This window comes from Leptonotus elevatus, chromosome 2 (genome assembly GCF_054856555.1).
Source record: "Leptonotus elevatus isolate MCC_2025b chromosome 2, RoL_Lele_1.0, whole genome shotgun sequence".
Classification (NCBI taxonomy): domain Eukaryota; kingdom Metazoa; phylum Chordata; class Actinopteri; order Syngnathiformes; family Syngnathidae; genus Leptonotus; species Leptonotus elevatus.
Genome location: NC_141240.1, coordinates 43,611,839 through 43,631,027, shown reverse-complemented (window position 1 = coordinate 43,631,027; position 19,189 = coordinate 43,611,839). Strand labels below are relative to the sequence as shown.

Here is a 19,189-nt window from a genome sequence, read left to right as displayed (position 1 = left end):
CAAGCTTTTAGTGAAACGATATTATTTCATGCATTCTAGTGAATTTGACACTTCTTTTTGTCCATGAATGATGCCACAAACACCTAAATAGTGCTTTACTTCTATAAAACACTACCACCAAGAATGAAAAAGTGTTTTTTGATAGGAAAATACGTTTATTTACATTCAACAGTGTAACAATTTGACAACAATTTGGCAAACTATTTACAAATGTGTGCAACTGTGGTGCTATTTACAAATATGTGGATGTTTCAACGACAGTTTTTCTTTTTGTAACACTCTCCTGCGTGCAAAGAGACGTAACAGCATTTGCACAACAGATTGCCTCTTCGCGTGTGCCACTTTCTTGCAGGCCGTTTTTTTCCGGGGAATAGCAAGTATATACTGCAGTGTGTCATCACGTCTAATATCAGGATCATGCTACGGTTACGTTACGGTGGTGTTACGTCTCGCTTCCCCGTGTCCTTCAGTTGCTATACCGGGTTGGTAGGAGATATTCTGATCCATTTTATCCACTCCATTCATGGTGGCATCGTAGTCCAGAAACAGTGTCTTCTCCGTGATCAGACTGTACCCGCTCCTCCGATGAATATGCATTGGACTCGGGGTACTCTTCATTGTCCGATCGAATGTCCGCTTGTGCAGCTCCGCGTTTTCCGGCCTTAGCAGCGCTAGCCGCGCTAGCCGCGCTTTGCCGATGAGGCTTACTACTTGTTCATAACAGTCACGCCAAAGCTTCCAACTTTGGCGTAGAGCTCGTTGTCATCTTCATCATCATAATCAATCTGCATTGGTCGATGCCAACTCTCCATCGCCCGATCGAATGTCCGATTGTGTAGAAGTACCCGGCCGGCTATTGTGCGCGTTTTCCGGCCTTAGCAGCGCTAGCCGCGCTAGCCGCGCGTAGCCGGTGAGGCTTACTACGTGATAGTAACAGGCCAAAGCTTCCAACTTTGGCGTAGAGCTCGTTGTCATCATCATCGTTGACATCAATGCGCTTTTTAGTATTGATTGATGCTTTCCGTCTTTGAAAAAAATGCTCAAGCGTGAGCTGCTTGTAACCGGTTGCTTGGTCTAGCCATTGTGGCTTGGATCAGCCATTGTCTCCTCAACACTCTAGCTCCGCCTCACGTCTTCTACTGACGCCCACGGTGGGCGGCCCATCCAACCTTGTGCAAAGAGAGTCATCGCTGCCCTCTAGGGGCCAAAACGAGTCTTTGACTAATCAGATCAGCCTGATTCTTTCAGCACAGCTGCCCAAGGCTTTCCTGCACCCGTTTTTGAAAAAAAAAAAAAAAAACATAGGGGACATCTTTTAACGTCCTCGGCGCCCTTCCCTAGGTTTATGCTAAACGTTTTATAACGTTTATGGCAGTCAAAGAGTTAACGTCCTCGGCGCCCTTCCGTAGGTTTATGCTAAACGTTTTATAACGTTTATGGCGGTCAAAGAGTTAAGAATAGTGGCGCAAGCTTTTCTAACTTGAATGAGTAATTCCGATTTAAAGAAAATATCACCACAGTATACAAATGAAATATAAACTTTTATTCTTAGTTTCATAATATAAACCAAATACAATCAAATCAACTGTGTTTCTCAGTCTGCTTGCTTTGTGATCTTCACAGGGAAGTTGATGAGAGAGTGGCAAACGACGGCGTCTACAAGCCTACTGGAACCCAAAGAGAATGCATATTCGTCATTTAAGTAAGAGGTTCTGCTCTGAGAAGTTCAACTTTGACCTGGTAAGATTGTGCACGGCACAACAAAAATTAAATTTTCTATAGACTTTATTTTTCTGAGAGAGTTATTAGATTTGTATTTATTTATTGCCAAACTTTTTGTTCTGTGAAGATCCCACACTCCCAGACAGTTATTTTGTTTGTATTTATTTTTTCCAGACTTTTTTTTTCTGCGAAGAACCCAGACTGCCAGAGAGTTATGTGATCATTTATTTCCAGACTCTTTGTTTTCTTTCTTCTGTGAAGATCCAGGAAAGGGTGGTTGTTGCTAGGGGTTGTTTTTTAAAACAAGGACAACATCGCCCTTTTTGTTTTTTTACGCGTTTTCATTTGAATTTCATTTTGTTAAATCAACATGTTGACTAATTCCATAATGCGCTGTGGCCATCTTGCACATGAAGCCGTTGACTTGCGCGCAGGACATCTGCTTCCATCTTCCAGTCTGAAAGACACCAGAGATCCATTTCAGTGAATGGTGCGGGTGTTCTTCCAACTGCTCCTTCCTGCACGCACCCTTCGCGACATGGCCACGCAGTCCTCGGCGAGGCCGACACGGTTGTTGGGTTCTCCCGGGGCCCAGTGGGTGAAGGTCACGTTTTGGCGGTCTGACCACAAGAATCTGCCCAGATCTACCAGGTCGTTGAGTCCGATCCACATGTCGCTGATGTCTGCAAAGGACGGATGGGATTGAACAGATCTCTCATCCGGTTCTCAGATATTCCACCTATCTGGTAGTTCTACAGAGTTGAATCTTGGGATGCTCACCCAAATTGGAGGCCCTTTTCACCCACGCCTGCTCCACCTTGGAGCGGATGGACACCAGTTCGGCACCAAGACCCCTGCAGGCGTGTTGGGCATGGGCCCACGTCTTTTTGTCCTCAAAAGTTTTGTAACAGAAGCCCACAAATTCGCCCCAGTCAGGTTCCGGGCATCTCCGCTCTGCAGGTGAGTTTCCGTGTGGGTTTAGCAGTCACTAAGAGTTGATCTGGTAACATGAAGGAATGGTTTAGAAGTTCTCACCTCCTTCTGCAAATGTGAAGGCCAAAGCTGTCGGGCCGTCGTAACTGCAGAGATGAAAGGCATAATTAGATGGGCCTCTTGCCAAATCAACTCCCCCCGCCCCCTCTTGCTGGCAAACCGTATGAACGGCTACCTACTAATGCCGTCTGCATGTCCTGGTCATTATTTTGACATTTTAGTGCATGTTTGTTAAAAGCTTGAGAAGTTAGCCACTCACTGTCTGGAGGTGATCCCGTTCCTGGTGGAGCCCTCGTAGACCTTCGGTTCCGGAGCCCTCATCACGATGCAATCTCCTCCGACCTCGTTCCGAATGACACCAGCGTGAATTGCAGCCGCGCAGATACTGGAGTCCTGTACGAGGTAAGGATTATTAGCTCGGATATTCAGCAGTTTGACGAATATCGGCGTCGGCCTTTTTGAAGAATCCTATGGCTGATAATAGATTCATTTAAAACTTCAGGGAAGCATTTATTGATATTTTCAGTTTTTGTTTAACTTTTTAAGATGGACTAATGACTCTGGGAGGTCCCTGAACTTTTTGTTATGCATGTCTAGTACGGAAAAGTATTGTTTACTTAGGAAAAATAAAAAATAAAATTCGAAGCAATTTCTGTTATTGTGTGTTGGGTTTGAGTATTTTTTTTTAATTTTCCGTTTCAGTAAATAATTCCTCCCTGTGTTTCTGTTTTTCAGATTTTTTTTCTTTTTGAATATTTTTTATAATATATATATATATATATATATATAAAAAATAAAACGGGAAAAAATCCAATACAACAGGATTTTAATTTTAATTTTATTTATTTTACAGTGAATGCAATAGTCTATAGACAAAGATGGGGAAAAAATACCTCCAATCTTTTTGCAAAGTTGGCATATCATTGGAGGTTTTTTTCTATTCCAATATTAGTGAAAGTGAATAGTGAACATAAATATCGGCTACAAATATTGGTTATCGGCCTGTCTGACTACCAATAATCGGTATTGGCCCCACATAGGTCAATCTCTATCCTGCACTCACACAAAGTCACAGTCACCAAGAAATCAACTAGCGGGTCATGCGAGCACGTACCTCGTCGTAGATCAACGTTCCAAAGACTTTGTGGTTGGCATTGGCACATTCTGGTGGACAGTGGAACCTAGCAGAAGACATGGATGGGGTGAAATCAACCTCGTCATGAAACGTCGTGTCAAGTGTGTCTCACATCTTCCAATTGGTGAAGTGGAGGCTGTTGAACTTTCTGTTGCAGGGTGCCGCATCTGTCGGACACAAGATGAACATAAAGCACGTTTGTTGTTGTTTTTCCCAGCAATGATAGCGGTGACGTCTCGTCTTGCTCACCGTCAAGCGCGCATCCTAAGATGTCAAAGCGAAGGCCGAAGTCAACACCCACCTCCAGCGGTAGAATGCGGATGTACTTTGTGGACACGGGTGTGCCAAACACGCGAGTCCCCCCGCCGATAAACTACAAATAGAACATCTCCATTTTTGCATTTCATGACAACAGTTTGGACGACGAGGCTGAAAACCGGTTGTCTTATTGTGAAACGTATGCTTTTCATTTGAAAGGCCGCGCAGTATTTCCGCTTCCTGTTTTTCCGTCCTCCGTTCATCATTCAGCCTGCAGCGTGCAAGTAGTAAATGACGACAAACTGTAAATCTGCCCATGCAAATAAGGCTGCATTTTGAGTTGATTAAATGGTTGAGTTGAACTGAAGACTTGCAACTCTTTCTTACCGGAGTGCCCTGTGGTGGCTAATTAATCCTAAACAAGGAGTTTAGAGGTTAAATACTCAACACTTGACTGGCCGCCCGCTCACCTGCCCGTCCGGGTGCGTAGCCCAAGTTCTCCCATCAACACTCAGCTTCATCTCCAGTTTGAAGCCCCAGTACTCAGAACAGCCCTCGGTCACGATCCCCGTAACCTTTGTCATGTCATCGAGTTCCACCTGGATCCAGCTGCCGTTGGCTGGAGGAGGCGGACATTAGATCCCTCAGGACACCAAATTGCCAGCACGGAAGGCGGGATAGCTCTCAATTTACTACATACCATCTTCTGACGGCTTCCAGCAGGACTTCCCGTTCAGGCGGGCTTTCTCGGGGGTGAAGGCGCTCATAGAGGAGGAGGCTTTAAACTGCCAGTCTGCGATGCTTCTGTTTGCGACGCCCAGACTGTCAAGACACACTGCAGACAACCAAAAGTCATATTGGTGCCAAACAGATGCTTAAGGGCCTTATTCAATAAATGTCTGGCCCTGGCCATCTGCCCCTCGGCAGATTCCTTCTTTTGGGGATTGTTCAGACTTATCGATTGTTTTGCATTTCAACAGACCAACAGCAGACAGTGAGACGTGAAGCCCACCCTTCTCTTCACAGCTGTAGACCATCTCCAGGTATTTGGAGACGGCAGGGCAGGTCTTCTCCTTCAAAAGCTCAATGTGGCACTTGCGACGCTTGTCACAATGTCTCCTGTAGTGAGAGAGGACTCCTTCCACTGTGCAGCTCCCTGCAAGTCACAACACACCTCTTAAGCCCAGTTGATGTTCCCGGGACCACGGCCGGCGTTGCAACTGAACGTCTTTGACAAACCAAACTCCTCCAACTCGTTCACATTTTGGGATAACAAGAACTGAACCCTCACATGATAAGACGAAGCACCTTGAAGATTGCTCGTGGACTTTCGCATCTTACCGTTGGATCCTCCGACGGCTGGACAAACGGATCCACTCCTTCGTCCGTAAAAGGCCGACTGGATGCGGATGACCCTTTCATCCTGATCTTCACCCAGACACCAGAGTTTGGGGGGCGAGTTCTGGCAGACAAGGCGTTCCATAAAGCCTGCGAGAGAACCATCTTGTCATTTCTGTCTCTTTTCAAGTCACCATTGAAAGAGACTTACCGTCATGAGGCCGTGGAGGTTCTGGAGTTTTTCCTGCAGGACAAAAGCCAAAGATGGGCATCAACACGCCATGAGAATCGGCCGCGTGTCACACATCTGACCTTTTCCTCTTCTCTTGCAGATGTAGCCGCTTTTTTTCTGGCAGTCGTCAACTTTCCAGCGGCCGTTGGCAGTGAGTAAGGAAAGACAGCATCCACCAGGGGGGTCACCAGGATTATCTGGAAGGAGGCGACAGATACTGAACACTCCTCCCTTCCTCCACGCTGTCAAACATCGGCCGGGTTTTAGACTGACCTGCATTTAAGTGGACGTAACTAAACGGGGATCCATCAGTCCACTTGCCGCCGTCTTCAGCGATGGTGATGTATGCGCCCAACCACAGAGAGGGTGCGCTCGGCAGAAATGCCAAGAGACCTTTGGATCCAAGGCAAAATAGGAGCAAGTCATTGACGCAGCTGACAAACAACTTATTGCATCGTGTGTGCGTCTAACAGAGAGTGAGAGATGACGTTCATGGAGAAAAACTGCTGGAATAAAAAAAAAAGAAAAGACAATCATCATTGGGTGGCCATCGGGAATTTCGGGAGCCCTGCAGTTCTTTGGATGTTTTTGGTCATTTTGGTCGGTTGGCCAGCCAGCCACTCTTGGAAAGTTGGCTACCGTTGTCGGTTTCCACCATTTGTGGATAATGGCTCTCATTGTGGTCTGCTGGAGTCCCAAAACTTTAGTAATGGCTCCTATGTTGGATTATTATTATTTTTATCAATCTCTATTACCATTTTCCTTTTATACAGAAATAAGATTCTGGGTAACCCAGGTTTTCCAAGGACTCTTCCTGGGGTTCACTTCCGTTATCTTTATGGTGCAATGCACTTATGTTGATGTGGGAAGGAGACACGCCTCACTTTGTTTTGGATGGTATCCTAAACACTAACCCAACACTGCCGATGGCGACCAGACACACGGACGGAAGGGCGGGCAGACAGCGTACCTTGTATGAAGGCCTGCTCGTGTGAGTCGGTGATGCTGAGCAGGTCGCCTCGGCGGCGGACACACTCGTCTCGCGCCTCCTTCCAGGTCTTGGTGGGCTTACGGCCCATCAGGTAGCAGAAGTCGTTGGAGGGGTTGTCCACCCACCACCAGCCACACTTGTCACTCCAGCCTGCAAGCTAGACCGAGTCACTTGAGGGCACATGTGCCGAGACCGCATACGTGTTGACTGCAGGGTAGGACGCCCACCTGGCGGCCGAAGAAGAGGACGAGACCTGCGGATATTTTCTGCAAGGATGCGAGAGGGATCAGATACTAGAGAGCAAAGTGCAAAGGCTGCGTTTCTGACGTACCTTTTTTACAGATGAATGCCAAATTAATATGGCAGTCGACGTCCAGAAATTCTCCATTATAATGCAGCACTATGCAATCCTTCCGATTGTCTATGTTTTTTTGAAAAAACCAACGCATCCAGTCCTGTGGACGACATGGCAGACGTGACTTGAGCGCATTTGATGTTGCACTCTGGATGGCTTCCCACCGAATTTCCTCCTAAACAACTTTAATGATTCTTTTCTTGAGAATACTGACTTGTATATTCATTCGTATTTAATATTGACCCTACACGGATAGCGTAGATCTGTAGGTGCACGGGGTAGGACACTTTGTACAATTTGTTCTGAGGTGTCCATATTGAACTCACCACTGACTGCAATGTCCCTGAAGTGGCGAGCTGCCAAGGCCAGAAGGGAAATGTAATTGGTTTTTTTTTTGTAATTCTTTATTTATACTTTTTCACACTTTAAATATATGTCGTCGCTAGGGGTAAAGGGAAAAAATCGATATTGCAATATATTGTTGTGCTTTTTGTTGCAATAAATACATCGATACACTAACGGCAGCATCAATAAATGACGGCACACCAGCGCAAAGCACATAATGGATTTACCCCGTCATCCAGACATGCCAATGAAGCTGGAAACATACACAACGCAACACGCCGCCTACACCAAGGCTAACTTAAAAAATAAGCTTTATCAAACAATACATTGACGCCAGTGCAATAGCCTTGGTGGGCTTTTGTTTAGCAGTAAAAACGACGTGACCACCAGCTTGACTTCCTTTTTCGATGTGTTGGCTTACATATCAAAGTATATTTAATCGCTAATTTAGGATGCTAAAAACCGCTACTTAATTACGTCATCAATTGTATGATACGCTGCAAGTCTCCGACGTTAGTGGCTAGCAGCTAGTGTTAGCATTAATGCCTGGCTGGTACGGTGGCCCTAAAATGCAAAAAAGGGCTGGCAACAGTAATGAGTGACACCGACTGGCTTGCTTTCCTTACTTTTTCAATATCCTGGGCCTATGCTACCTTGTATTTCACTCTCCATGTTTAAAGGAAGGGAATGTGCCTTAAATTGCACTTTGTCTTTTTCATTATAAAAAAAATAAATAAAAAAAACGTCATAGAACTTTCCATCTATCCATCCATTCCATCTTCTGCCGCTTATCCGAGGTTGGGTCGCAGGGGCAGCAGCTTTAGGAGAGAAGTCCAGACTAACCTGTCCCCAGCTACTTCAACCAGCTCCACCAGCGAGATCCCAAGGCGTTCCAAGGCCAGCCGAGAGACATAGTCTGTCCAATGTGTCCTGGGTCGTCCCCGGGGACTCCCGCTGGTGGGACATGCCCGGAACACCTCTCCAGGGAGGCGTCCAGGAGGCATCCGAACCAGATGACTCTGAGTCCCTTCCGGATGACCGAGCTTCTCACCCTATCTCTAAGGGAGAGCCCGGACACCCTACGGCGGAAGCTCATTTCGGCTGTTTGTATCTGGGATCTTGTTATTTTGGTCACGGGCCCCGCGACCATAGGTGAGTGTAGGAACGTAGATCGACTGGTAAATAGAGAGCTTCGCCTCTCGGCTCAGCTCTTTCTTCACCACAACGGACCGATACAGAGTCCGCATCACTGCAGACGCTGCACCAATCCGGCTGTCGATCTCCCGCTCCATCCTGCCCTCACTCGTGAACAAGACCCCAAGCTACCCAAACTCCTCCACTTGGGGCAGGATCTCATCCCCGACCCAGAAAGGGAACTCCACCATTTTCCGACTGAGGACCATGGTCTCGGATTTGGAGGTGCTGATCTTTATCCCAACCGCTTCACACTCGGCTGCGAACCGCTCCAGCGAGAGTTGGAGATCACGGCTTGATGAAGCCACAGCACCACATCATCTGCAAAAAACAAGAGATGCTATACTGAGGCCACCAAACCGGACCCCCTCAACGCTTCGGCTGTGCCTAGAAATTCTGCCTATAAAAGTTATGAACTGAATCGGAGACAAAGGGCAGCCTTGGTCCAACCCTCACTGGAAACAAATCCGACTTACTGCCGGCAATGCGGACCAAACTCTGACACCAGTCGTACAGGACCGAACAGCCTGTATCAGGGGGCTCGGTACCCCATACTCTCGAAGCATTCCCCACAGGACTCACCGAGGGTCCTGGTCGAACGACTTCTCCAAATCCACAAAATACATGTAGACTGGTTGGGCGAATTCCCACGCACCCTCGAGAACTCTGCCGAGGGTGTAGAGCTGGTCCACTGTTCCACGGCCTGGACGAAAACCACACTGCTTCTCCTGAATCCGAGATTCGACTTCCCGACGCACCCTCCTCTCCAGCACCCCTGAATAGACCTTACCAGGGAGGCTGAGGAGTGTGATCCCTCTATACTTGGAGCACACTCTCCGGTCCCCCTTCTTAAAAAGGGGGACCACCACCCGGGTCTGCCAATCCAGAGGAACCGTCCCCGATGTCCACGCGATGTTGCAGAAGCGTGTCAACCACGACAGCCCCACAACATCCAGAGCCTTTAGGAACTCTGGGCGGAGCTCATCCACCCCCGGGGCCTTGCCAGCAAGGAGCTTTCCAACCACCTCAGTGACTTCAAACCCAGAGATAGGAGAGCTCACCTCAGAGTCCCCAGACTCTGCTTCCTCAAAGGAAGACGTGTCAGTGGAATTGAGAAGGTATTCGAAGTATTCTCCCCATCGATTCACGACGTCCCGAGTCGAGGTCAGCAGCACCCCATCTCCACTATACAGAGTGTTGATGGTGCACTGCTTTCCTTTCCTATGAAGCCGGATGTTGGACCAGAATTTCCTCGAAGCTGTCTGGAAGTCATTTTCCATGGCCTCACTGAACTCCTCCCATGTCCGAGTTTTTGCCTCAGCGACCGCCGAAGCCGCGTTCCGCTTGGCCAGCCGGTACCTTGTCAGCTGCCTCCGGAGTCCCACAGGCCAATAAGGCCCGGTAAGACTCCTTCTTCAGCTTGATGGCATCCTTTACTGCTGGTGTCCACCAGCGGGTTCGAGGATTGCCACCACGACAGGCACCTACCACCTTACGGCAACAGCTCCGATCGGCCGCCTCAACAATGGAGGCGCAGAACGTGGCCCACTCTGACTCAATGTCCCCCTCCTCCTCCGGGACAAGGGAGAAGTTCTGCCGTAAGTGGCCGTTGAAACTCTTTCTGACAGGGGATTCCGCCAGACGTTACCGGCAAACCGTCACAATACGTTTGGGTCTTCCAGGTCTGACAGGCATCTTCCCCACCATCGGAGCCAACACATCACCAGGTGGTGATCAGTTGACAGCTCCGCCCCTCTCTTCACCCGAGTGTCCAAAACATGCGGCCACAAATCTGATGACAAAGTCTACAAAAGGTCGATCATTGAACTGCGGTCCGCCTAAGTCCCCGCCCTTGGCTGCCGCTCAACCCACTCTGCATCCGACCCCTTTGGCCCCTCCCACCGGTGGTGAGCCCATGGGAAGAATGGAATAACAGAACTTTGTCTTCATTTGTCAAATATTGATGTTCAAATTCTAGGAAAACAACTTTAAGCCATTAATACCTTGTTATTTTTTACATGGACCAGGTATAAACTATAAATGTATCTGCTTCTTGTTGCACTTAAAGTTGTGTTCCTATCCCATCATATCCTAAAACGACATTGAGTTGATTTTTTAATATTATTATTTAATGGGCAAAAGTTCACTTACAGTAGGTGTTCCGTCACTCCACTCATAGTTGCTGTTGTTCCTACGGAGTCCTACGGAATGATATGGTCCGCAATATTTAAGGAGGAGGGGCCATAACCTGCCTGCCACCTTCAACTGAAACGAGTGAACAAATTGAATTATTGAACAAATCGGAAACACCTCCAAGCGAGCGGAAGAGCAAGACTTGGATTCAAACATTCATTTCTTGCATTTTTGTGCAAAATTTTTTCTACAAAAAACTCCGATCATTAGCGTTCCGGAAAGCTAATTTGGGTTTTTATATCTTCAACAGTCATTGAGACAGAAGCTCACAAAAAGTGCACAATATTTGGTGTGCTCAGATCCCCTCATCTTATCTGCCATGGCGTCGACATTCACTTTGAAGCCAAGGACTGAAGTGTACCTTCTCATATGACATCTTCACTTGGGCCAAATGGCAACTTTTTGGGAGCACTGCAAACATTTCACTTACTGTAGGTAATCTGTCACTCCACTCATACTTGCTGTTGTTCCTACGGAGTCCTATGGCATGACTTGGTCCAAAGTGATCTTGAGGAAAAGCACAACAAGAGCGTTAGCAAAAGAGCAGCATCCAACTTGAGGGGCACATATGGGATTTTGGAACTGGGCTGGGGGGTGTACATAATAAAAACCTATTACGCAATTCTGTCATACTTGAAATTTGGGCTATACAATAATCATTAAAAAAAAACTGCACTTGATCAACTTTAGTCATACAGTACGTGACGAAACTGTCCTCCATAGACCGAACTTGAAGGCCACGACGTAACTTTGCGTTTGCCTCCACTAGGGCTGCGCAATTAATCGAAATTCAATTACGATTTGGTATATTACCCTCCACAATTGCAAAGTTGGCATAATTGTACAAAAACAATTATTAATAATACAGCTGTATCGAGTCCTCGTCATTTCTGCCTCGGACACGCGGCAAGATATTCATAGTCAAAGCTAACGGCAGTATGAATGACAGTACACGGGGCTAACGCTGAGAGAAACCCAATTTCAAAATAAACCTTACCTTACCACGTAGTATAAGTAGATCAATGCATTGCAGCGCTTTTATTTTGAAGTTGTTTCCGAAAGCATGTCGTCGCGGTATAAGGGCTGACGACGTGCTCGTCTATTCAGAGTTTGTGAACAACGGCAATAGAAATGCCCCAAACTGTTGCGACAGACGTCAGTAACACAGCTTAGTCCTGAAGTCATGTTCAAGCTCCAGTTGAGAGCGCTAAGACATAATTATGATGACGTTATATTGTACGGCGCTTTGTTGCCAGCGTTTAGCGGCGACTGCTATCTAACAGCGAGCTACCAACAGCAAGCAGCAAGCTAGCCGCGCTAGCTAGCAGCGGCAAAGTGCTCCAGCCGTCTGATTACTTTACAAAGGCGCAAACACTACAGTCCGTGGACAGCTGCGGTAGGCTTCAGCGCGACCCTCGTGAGGATTAGCGGTTCCGAAAATGGATTGATGGACTGTGCACACTTTGATGCTGACGGCCTGACTGATTTGCCGTTCCTACTGATCACGTATTAACAAACCAGGCTTACTCAACTGTGCTATTTATTTAGCCGACAAAATCGCTATTGTGGGTCTGACGTCACTTTAGTTCCATTGACCAAAATCGATGGGGAGAGATTTGTCTAAAATCTCAGTTTCAGAGGAAAATAGTTTGCTGACAAGCAGTTTAAGTCAAAAGAAAAAGGAGAAAAAAAAGTTGATGATCTAAAAATGAAAACCAGTTGGTTCATTATTACATGCAAATGTGAGCGAAGAAGAGGAAAGGCCGTTGGCCGTTTCGGTCTGTGGAGGTTGTCAATCTTGGATCGTGAGAGTGACTCGGCCTTACACCTCATTTTTTACAGTGTGCGACGCTATGTTCAAGTTCCACTGAGAGTTGGAATTAAGAGCTTGCACCAGTGGTGAAGTGGGTATACTCTCAATTGGCTTTCTTTTAAAAACAATGACATGTAAGAATTAAAAATCTGTTATTTGTACTTGCTCACAATAATGAAGTCATCATGACTTGTTAAGGACAGTTTGATAACACAAGCAACCTGAAATCATGTCAAATGTATTTATCATGAGGCAAACAAAGTATATGTTATAAAAGAAATGACCATATTTAGTGAATAATAGGGCTGGGACAAAATATCGTTTGGCAATACATCGCGATACTTGCTCACACGATCGGCAGTATCGATCCATTAAGTGGTATCGCGATACTTAATTGATAGCATACATTGCCGTGCAGGCGCAGCGCATCCGCCGTGCAGCGAGGCTGCATTACAAGTAGCCAGCTATATGTTAATCTGCCAATCCCAGAGGGGGAGCAGCATTGCGCCACCGCAGTTTAGAGGCAACTCAAACAAAGACAAACGGCGCTTTCCTTCTTCACTCACTGCTATTGGTCAGTTTCTTTTCCTCTCCTTTTAGTAATGTGCTTAAATTCAGCAGGTGGTCAGCGAGGCAGTCGGCGGTGTGAGGGATTCGCCAGCGTCCAGGTTTCAAAGTGGTCCCCTGGGGCCGCGGCTTGAATATACCGTCCTTCACCGACAGCCGCCGCTTTAGTAATACATTTCAACTCCGCGGGAGAGGCTTGGAGGCGGCCACCTCAGCAGCCGCGACGTGGGCTGCACGCGAGGGAACGGGTCGTCTGCACCGGCATTCGCCAGGAGCTCAAATCGGCCTGCCACAGCACCAGCCCAACGGCGAGGCGCCCCGCTCTTGATCCATGGGAAAGCCACGCTCAGAACAAGACAGGTGCGTTACAACTTCCAAGTGTCCATGATCAACATGTCTTGCAATTTGTTTTTCCCCCTGAATTTCCAAAACAGATGGAAGGATCAATCAATCCATCAAATCTTGATTTCACCTTTCATACTTTGAATGCAACACATAAAAAAGAAAGAAAGAAAGAGAACAAACACTAGGAAAATCCAAAACACAAACAGATTCCCTCCCACCCCCTGTAATCTGTGGTTCCCTGGAATGCCCCACACAAAGTAGGTGCAGCTTAAAATGCAATGTATAAAGCATGGCTGCAGATGAAATTGAAAATGCATGCTAATATCACTTTCCTGAATTTGAGTTTGAGTGAAAAATGGGCCATCCTGGCAGGATGATGATCCCACATTTACCAGGATCCCGACTGGATCGTGACAGAAGTGGATCGTCCCAGCCCTAGTGAATAATCAACAAAAATAGTGAAAAACTGTTGTGAGACTTCAGTACTGTTTTGTGCGGAATCTTCAACTATTTGTCCCCATTCTTGTGTTTTAATTGACCGATACTTCAAAACCAAGTACCAGCCTATAGCAACTGTTAAACTTAACTAGAGCATTTGGTTAGTGTGTAACCGGCAGCGTCCATCCCAGGAACATGATCAAGTATCCCGTGTACGAGGGCAAATCAGTTCACCTGAGCCACATTTCTGGGTCACTGTTGAAGGATAGTTTTCCTGGACATGACCCGCCCTACTCTGCCTCTGATTGGCTCATCAGTCCTCATGCCAAAAGTTAGCCAATCTAATCAGTGTCGGCAGGGGGCGGTAGGCCATGGCTGAACGGTGTGCATCACGGGGGGAATTAGAAGCGGCTATACTCAATACTGACTGAAAAATAAATGGATATACCGGCGTATACCCTGGATTACACCACTGGCTTGCACCAAATCAAACCTGGGGTCGTCCTTTGGCGCTGTTACGGCCTGGGGGGCCCTGAGGTGTTGCGCTTGCTCTGTCCTGGCAGAGGTCGACGGCTCCCCTCTTTGATGGAGATTTTCATGCACGCCAGATCCACCACACCAGCATCTATCGAAATTTAGACACAATCTGCTTCTTCCTCAGGTCGTTGAATCGGTGGAGGCTGGTGTCTGTGGATCTCACTCTGCTTCGTCTGTCTTTCTTTCCTTTCCTCAGTCTCTCCTTTGGTCTCTTGAGGTCTCCCTGATTTGTTGAAATTTTGATGTTTCTGGGGTTGGTGAAGGACTCGAGTTGGTGGCCCGGTGGGTGGTGGGTGGTGTCTGGTCAGTGCTGGATTTCACTTTCCTTTCTTTTCTTTGGTCCTTCCTCGGGTCTCCTGACGGCCTCACGACTCTGGCTGGAAGTGTTCGGTTTAGGTGAACGGTATGGGATTTTTTAATAGGTTTTAGGTGAACTAAAGAATACACACACACGCACATACACATACAAAATAAAAAATAAATAAAAATTATAAAAAAGAGAGAGCAATGATGATGACATGCCAAATCGGTAAAATTACCGAATGAACAATACTAAGCTCTCCAGAAAAAAATTAATTAAAAAAAACTCTGCCTCTGATTGGCTCATCAGTCCTCATGCCAAAAGTTAGCCAATCTATTCAGTGTCGGCAGGGGGCGGTAGGCCATGGCTGAACGGTGTGCATCACGGGGGGAATTACAAGCGGCTATACTCAATACTGACTGAAAAAGAAATGGATATACCCGCGTATACCCTGGATTACACCACTGGCTTGCACCAAATCCAACCTTAAACCCCCCCATCCTCCACAATGCCATCTGCGCCCATGAATGCTGTGAAGCATTGTGGGACTACAGCTGGCATCATCGGTTGGTTGGTCGGTCGGTCGGTTGGTCGGTTGACACTCACCAGACAAGAACTTAGCCTCATGCTCTGAGTGGACACTGGCCAGGTGACCTTTCCGTGCTTGGCAAAAGTCCTCAGCTGCCTGCCAAGTTTTACGCGAGTCCCCAACATAATAGCAAGAGTCACCGTACAGGAAGCCGCCAGGGTTGCAGTCGAAAGCTGAAGCCACAAACAAACTTTTGGTTAGAAAACCGTGACGAGACGGTGCAAGTATAAAAAATGTAAATAAAAAAAGCGTTGCCGAGACGCACTGTCCACTCGATTGTAACCGTAACCGTAGTCTTTGTAGGAACACATCCGTCCGTCCGGGCAGTCTGCAGGAAGACGACACGATTGCACTTTTCTCCTTTCAAAGTCAACATGGCGGACATGCAGGTTTACCGTTCAGCGACCGCTCGCACATGTACGTCAACGGGAATGTGCACAGGCCGTGTCTCCAACTGCCATTGAGGACGTACGTGCAGGACTCAGTTCTGGAGCTGTCGGGAGAAGTGGTGGAAAGCGAGACACGCATCTGACAAACGGGACAAATTGGGAGACTTTTCTCTCCTTTCTGATGAAAAGTCAACAAAAGCCTTTTTCTTCCTTGTCACATTTTGGAAACGGGTTCCAAAATCTTGATGTTGTCCCGCCTGACAATCAAAGGACGCCAGGCTTCTTACCTTCCGACATGACCTCCGGCCCAGTTGGCGTAGGTCGCCGTTACGCGGGCGTTGGACCACGTCAGAGTCTCTCTTCCCGCTTCATATTGACACCAGGCCCTGTCGCATTTCTGTGGAGACCAATCCCGGTTGTCAATGGCATACCAGCAGAGAGTAGACTCTTGCGCTTCCGTCTCACCAGATTGGAGAGTCCGATCCAGAACAGCGTTTCGTAGCCCATTTGCTCCTTGACGAAGGTTTCCTGGTCCGCCGAGGTGATGGAGACCAGGTCGCCGCCTTCCCAGACGCAGTGGTGACGGGCCCCCAGCCAACCGTTGAAGGCCTTCATCTTCTTGTAGCAGCTGGAGCCGTGCCGGTCCCACCCGTTGGCCATATCGCATGTTGACCTCCCATCGGCTGGTGACACTTTTGGAGATTATTCTGACATATTAGCACAATTGCCTTGCGCATGCACAAGTCAATACACCCCATGGCATTATGGGGAAAGGGGAGAATGCTATGCTTGTAGCATTTAGCCTACAAGTATGTTTGGTTCGAAAGCATTTTCGATTCCAGCTCCATCGCTGAGGGGGTCATTTGGGGATAGAAGCAGGTTCATAAATGGCCGTCACTCCATTAGTTTGGTTACACGTACGTCCGCTGGCAAGCCTCGTGATTGCTTCTGTCCGTTCCCTCGGTTTCAGGATATTGACAAAATAAATGAAAGAAATGTTTCCATTTTAGCCTCTTTTAAGTCCGTTTGGATCTTCCTTTTCTGTCTGGAAATTGGGAAGAGTGAACGGAGGTTTACAAGCATACACTTCCGTCTTCTCGAGCTTTGCAATGGTGTTTTTGTTTTTTTGCCTAAAAACTCCATTAGGACAGTTAAAAAGTACCTGTCGTTTTGGCACTTAAGGCTGAAAGTCGGCTGAAAGTCGGCTGAAAGTCGGCTGAAAGTCGGCTGAAAGTCGGCTGTAAGTCGGCTGTAAGTCGGCTGAAAGTCGGCTGTAAGTCGGCTGGCTGAAAGCCGTTAAACAATGGTTGCAAGCAAACTGAAATCAGATCAATAGAACTTTGTCTGAATTTTATAAAATACTTTTGCCCATTACATTCAAAAAAAAATAATACTCAAAATGTCTAATATGGCCGGATTTAGCAACACAACTTTAAGTGCAATATAAGACGAGATGCATACTTTTCTTTTTTTTATACATGGTGCTGTATAAAATAACAAGGTATCCTGCCTTAAGTTATATTGCACTTGAAGTTGTGTTCCTAAAATCCAAATGGTCATATTGGACATTTTGAATATTTTATTTTTTAAAGCTAGTGTTTTATAAAATAATTATAAATGAAGGCAAAGTTCCATTTATTTGTTTTTAAGAATGAAAAATACATCCAAGTGCAATTTAAGGCACATTCCCTTCGTTTAAACAGGGAGAATGGATTACAAACGCCGGAGAATTGTACCATATCGTGCAATGACGGCGTAATTAACTTGTGGTTTCTTCGTGTCCTAAATTAGCTATTTAATATACTGTCGGGGTGGCATTACGATCATGGTGGTAGAAAATATGTAATTTCAATAAAAACGTCGATAATGCAGGCCAAAATGTCAAAGGGAAGTAGTCAAGCGAGCGTTCACGCCACCATGTAGGCAGACTTCAAAGTCAAATCCGGCAAGGCTGTTGCATTGGTGTCAATGTATTATTTGGCCAGCTTTATTTTGAAGTTTGCCTTAGAGTAGGCGGCGTGTGTTTGACACAGACAAGAATATCTTAAACAGCATTGTCAAAGCGTGTTCCAAGATTATTGGAGCTTGTCAGAGAGACTTGGGCACAATTTGGGAAGACCAAGTAGCTAAGCTAGCAAGAAGAATTATTAGCCAAAATGATCATGTCCCATCTCAGGAATTCTCTCTTATGCCTCCAGGCAGACGTTAAAAGTGCCCCAAAGGAAAACCAATCAGTATTCAAAGTCCTTTATTCCCTCTGCTATTAAGCTCCTAAACGCAGACCATGCTCATTTTAAATGATTGTTATTTTACATTCTAAAGGAATAATTGAGTGAATTATTTCTTCAACAGTTTTTATTGTTCTTATTATTTAGGGTCCCATGCTTTGATGTGTGTCTTGATGTATGCTGCTCATTCACTTATCCGTTAATGGACTGATTGTACATGGGTGTGCAGACTGGGAAGCTACAAATGAATTGCCCCTTGTGGGATAAATGAAGTTGTCTGAATCGAACTCCGAACCCTCCAAATGGATTCCAAGAGCACGCGAGTGGATGTGAAAAAAACGACAGGTCCAAAGTTAGCACCACGAGCAGGCTCCACTCCACGTGAGTGATTTCCTCTAAAGTGAATCTCACCTCACCTGTACAAAACAGGACGAGCATCAGGAGCGCGGCCGGCGTCCTCGTCCTCATCGTCAAGGAAGGAAGAAGCAGTCCTGCCCGATGCCGGCAGGCCACCAGAGAGGAGATTCCGACGCACGCGCGCGCGCGCGCGAGCACGCACGCAGCTCAAGGCTCGAGTGGTTCTGCGAGTGGACACGTCAACTGTCGTAGATTAAAAGGCCGCAGTGTGGTGACGGGCGTGACGTCACCCACGTGACATCTGACGCACACAGAGTTCAGCGCCAATCAACTTTATTTACTTTGAAACAACACTATACAAAGTGAAAATTAGTCAGGGCCTTTACTAAATCTGATTACCAAAGGCCATTTAGTAATCTGATGGCCAGTATTTAGCGTCGTGAGTTTTTATTTTTATTTAAATATATATATATCTTAAAAGCAAGGTCTCTGGAATGGTTTGAGCTGACATCGATGCTCCTTCAAACGGACCACTTGGTTTCACCTTCATGCGTTCTCCTGATTGCTATAGTACACAAAGTCCAAGGCTTCAATCAGTCTTACAAAGACATGTGACAAACTTCCGTTCTTTGGCTAATCCAAATGGACACAAACATCGGAGACAGAGCAACCTGTTAAAAAACACAACATTGTATTGTCCGTTGTAGTCTGTTCCAACATCCGAATAAAAATAACGACCAATGATGAGTGAACGAACAGTTCTTCACGCTAGTTCAGATTCCCAGCGCCTCCTGGTTTTCCCACACCTACATTTCCAATAAATATAATAAATATATGTGCCATAATAGTGCGTGTGCTTAATACACCGA

At 46.6% G+C, this 19,189-nt stretch overlaps 1 protein-coding gene across 1 annotated transcript; it reads right to left on the bottom strand.

The window, feature by feature from the left end:
* Positions 1–1,929: 1,929 nt before the first annotated feature.
* LOC147180145 (macrophage mannose receptor 1-like) lies at positions 1,930–18,563 on the bottom strand. The gene is made up of 26 exons (XM_086069330.1): positions 18,380–18,563; positions 16,201–16,427; positions 16,023–16,132; positions 15,742–15,839; positions 15,612–15,674; positions 15,364–15,519; positions 11,187–11,263; positions 10,715–10,828; positions 7,001–7,124; positions 6,897–6,935; positions 6,649–6,819; positions 5,952–6,071; positions 5,759–5,875; positions 5,658–5,690; positions 5,450–5,596; positions 5,121–5,264; positions 4,809–4,943; positions 4,579–4,727; positions 4,100–4,223; positions 3,963–4,017; positions 3,830–3,896; positions 2,975–3,108; positions 2,758–2,801; positions 2,503–2,676; positions 2,251–2,405; positions 1,930–2,179 (listed from the first exon to the last, which is right to left on the bottom strand). The coding sequence occupies exons 1-26, from the start codon at positions 18,429–18,431 to the stop codon at positions 2,075–2,077; spliced, it is 2,934 nt and encodes a 977-aa protein (XP_085925456.1). The 5' UTR covers positions 18,432–18,563; the 3' UTR covers positions 1,930–2,074.
* Between the last annotated feature and the right edge of the window lie 626 nt (positions 18,564–19,189).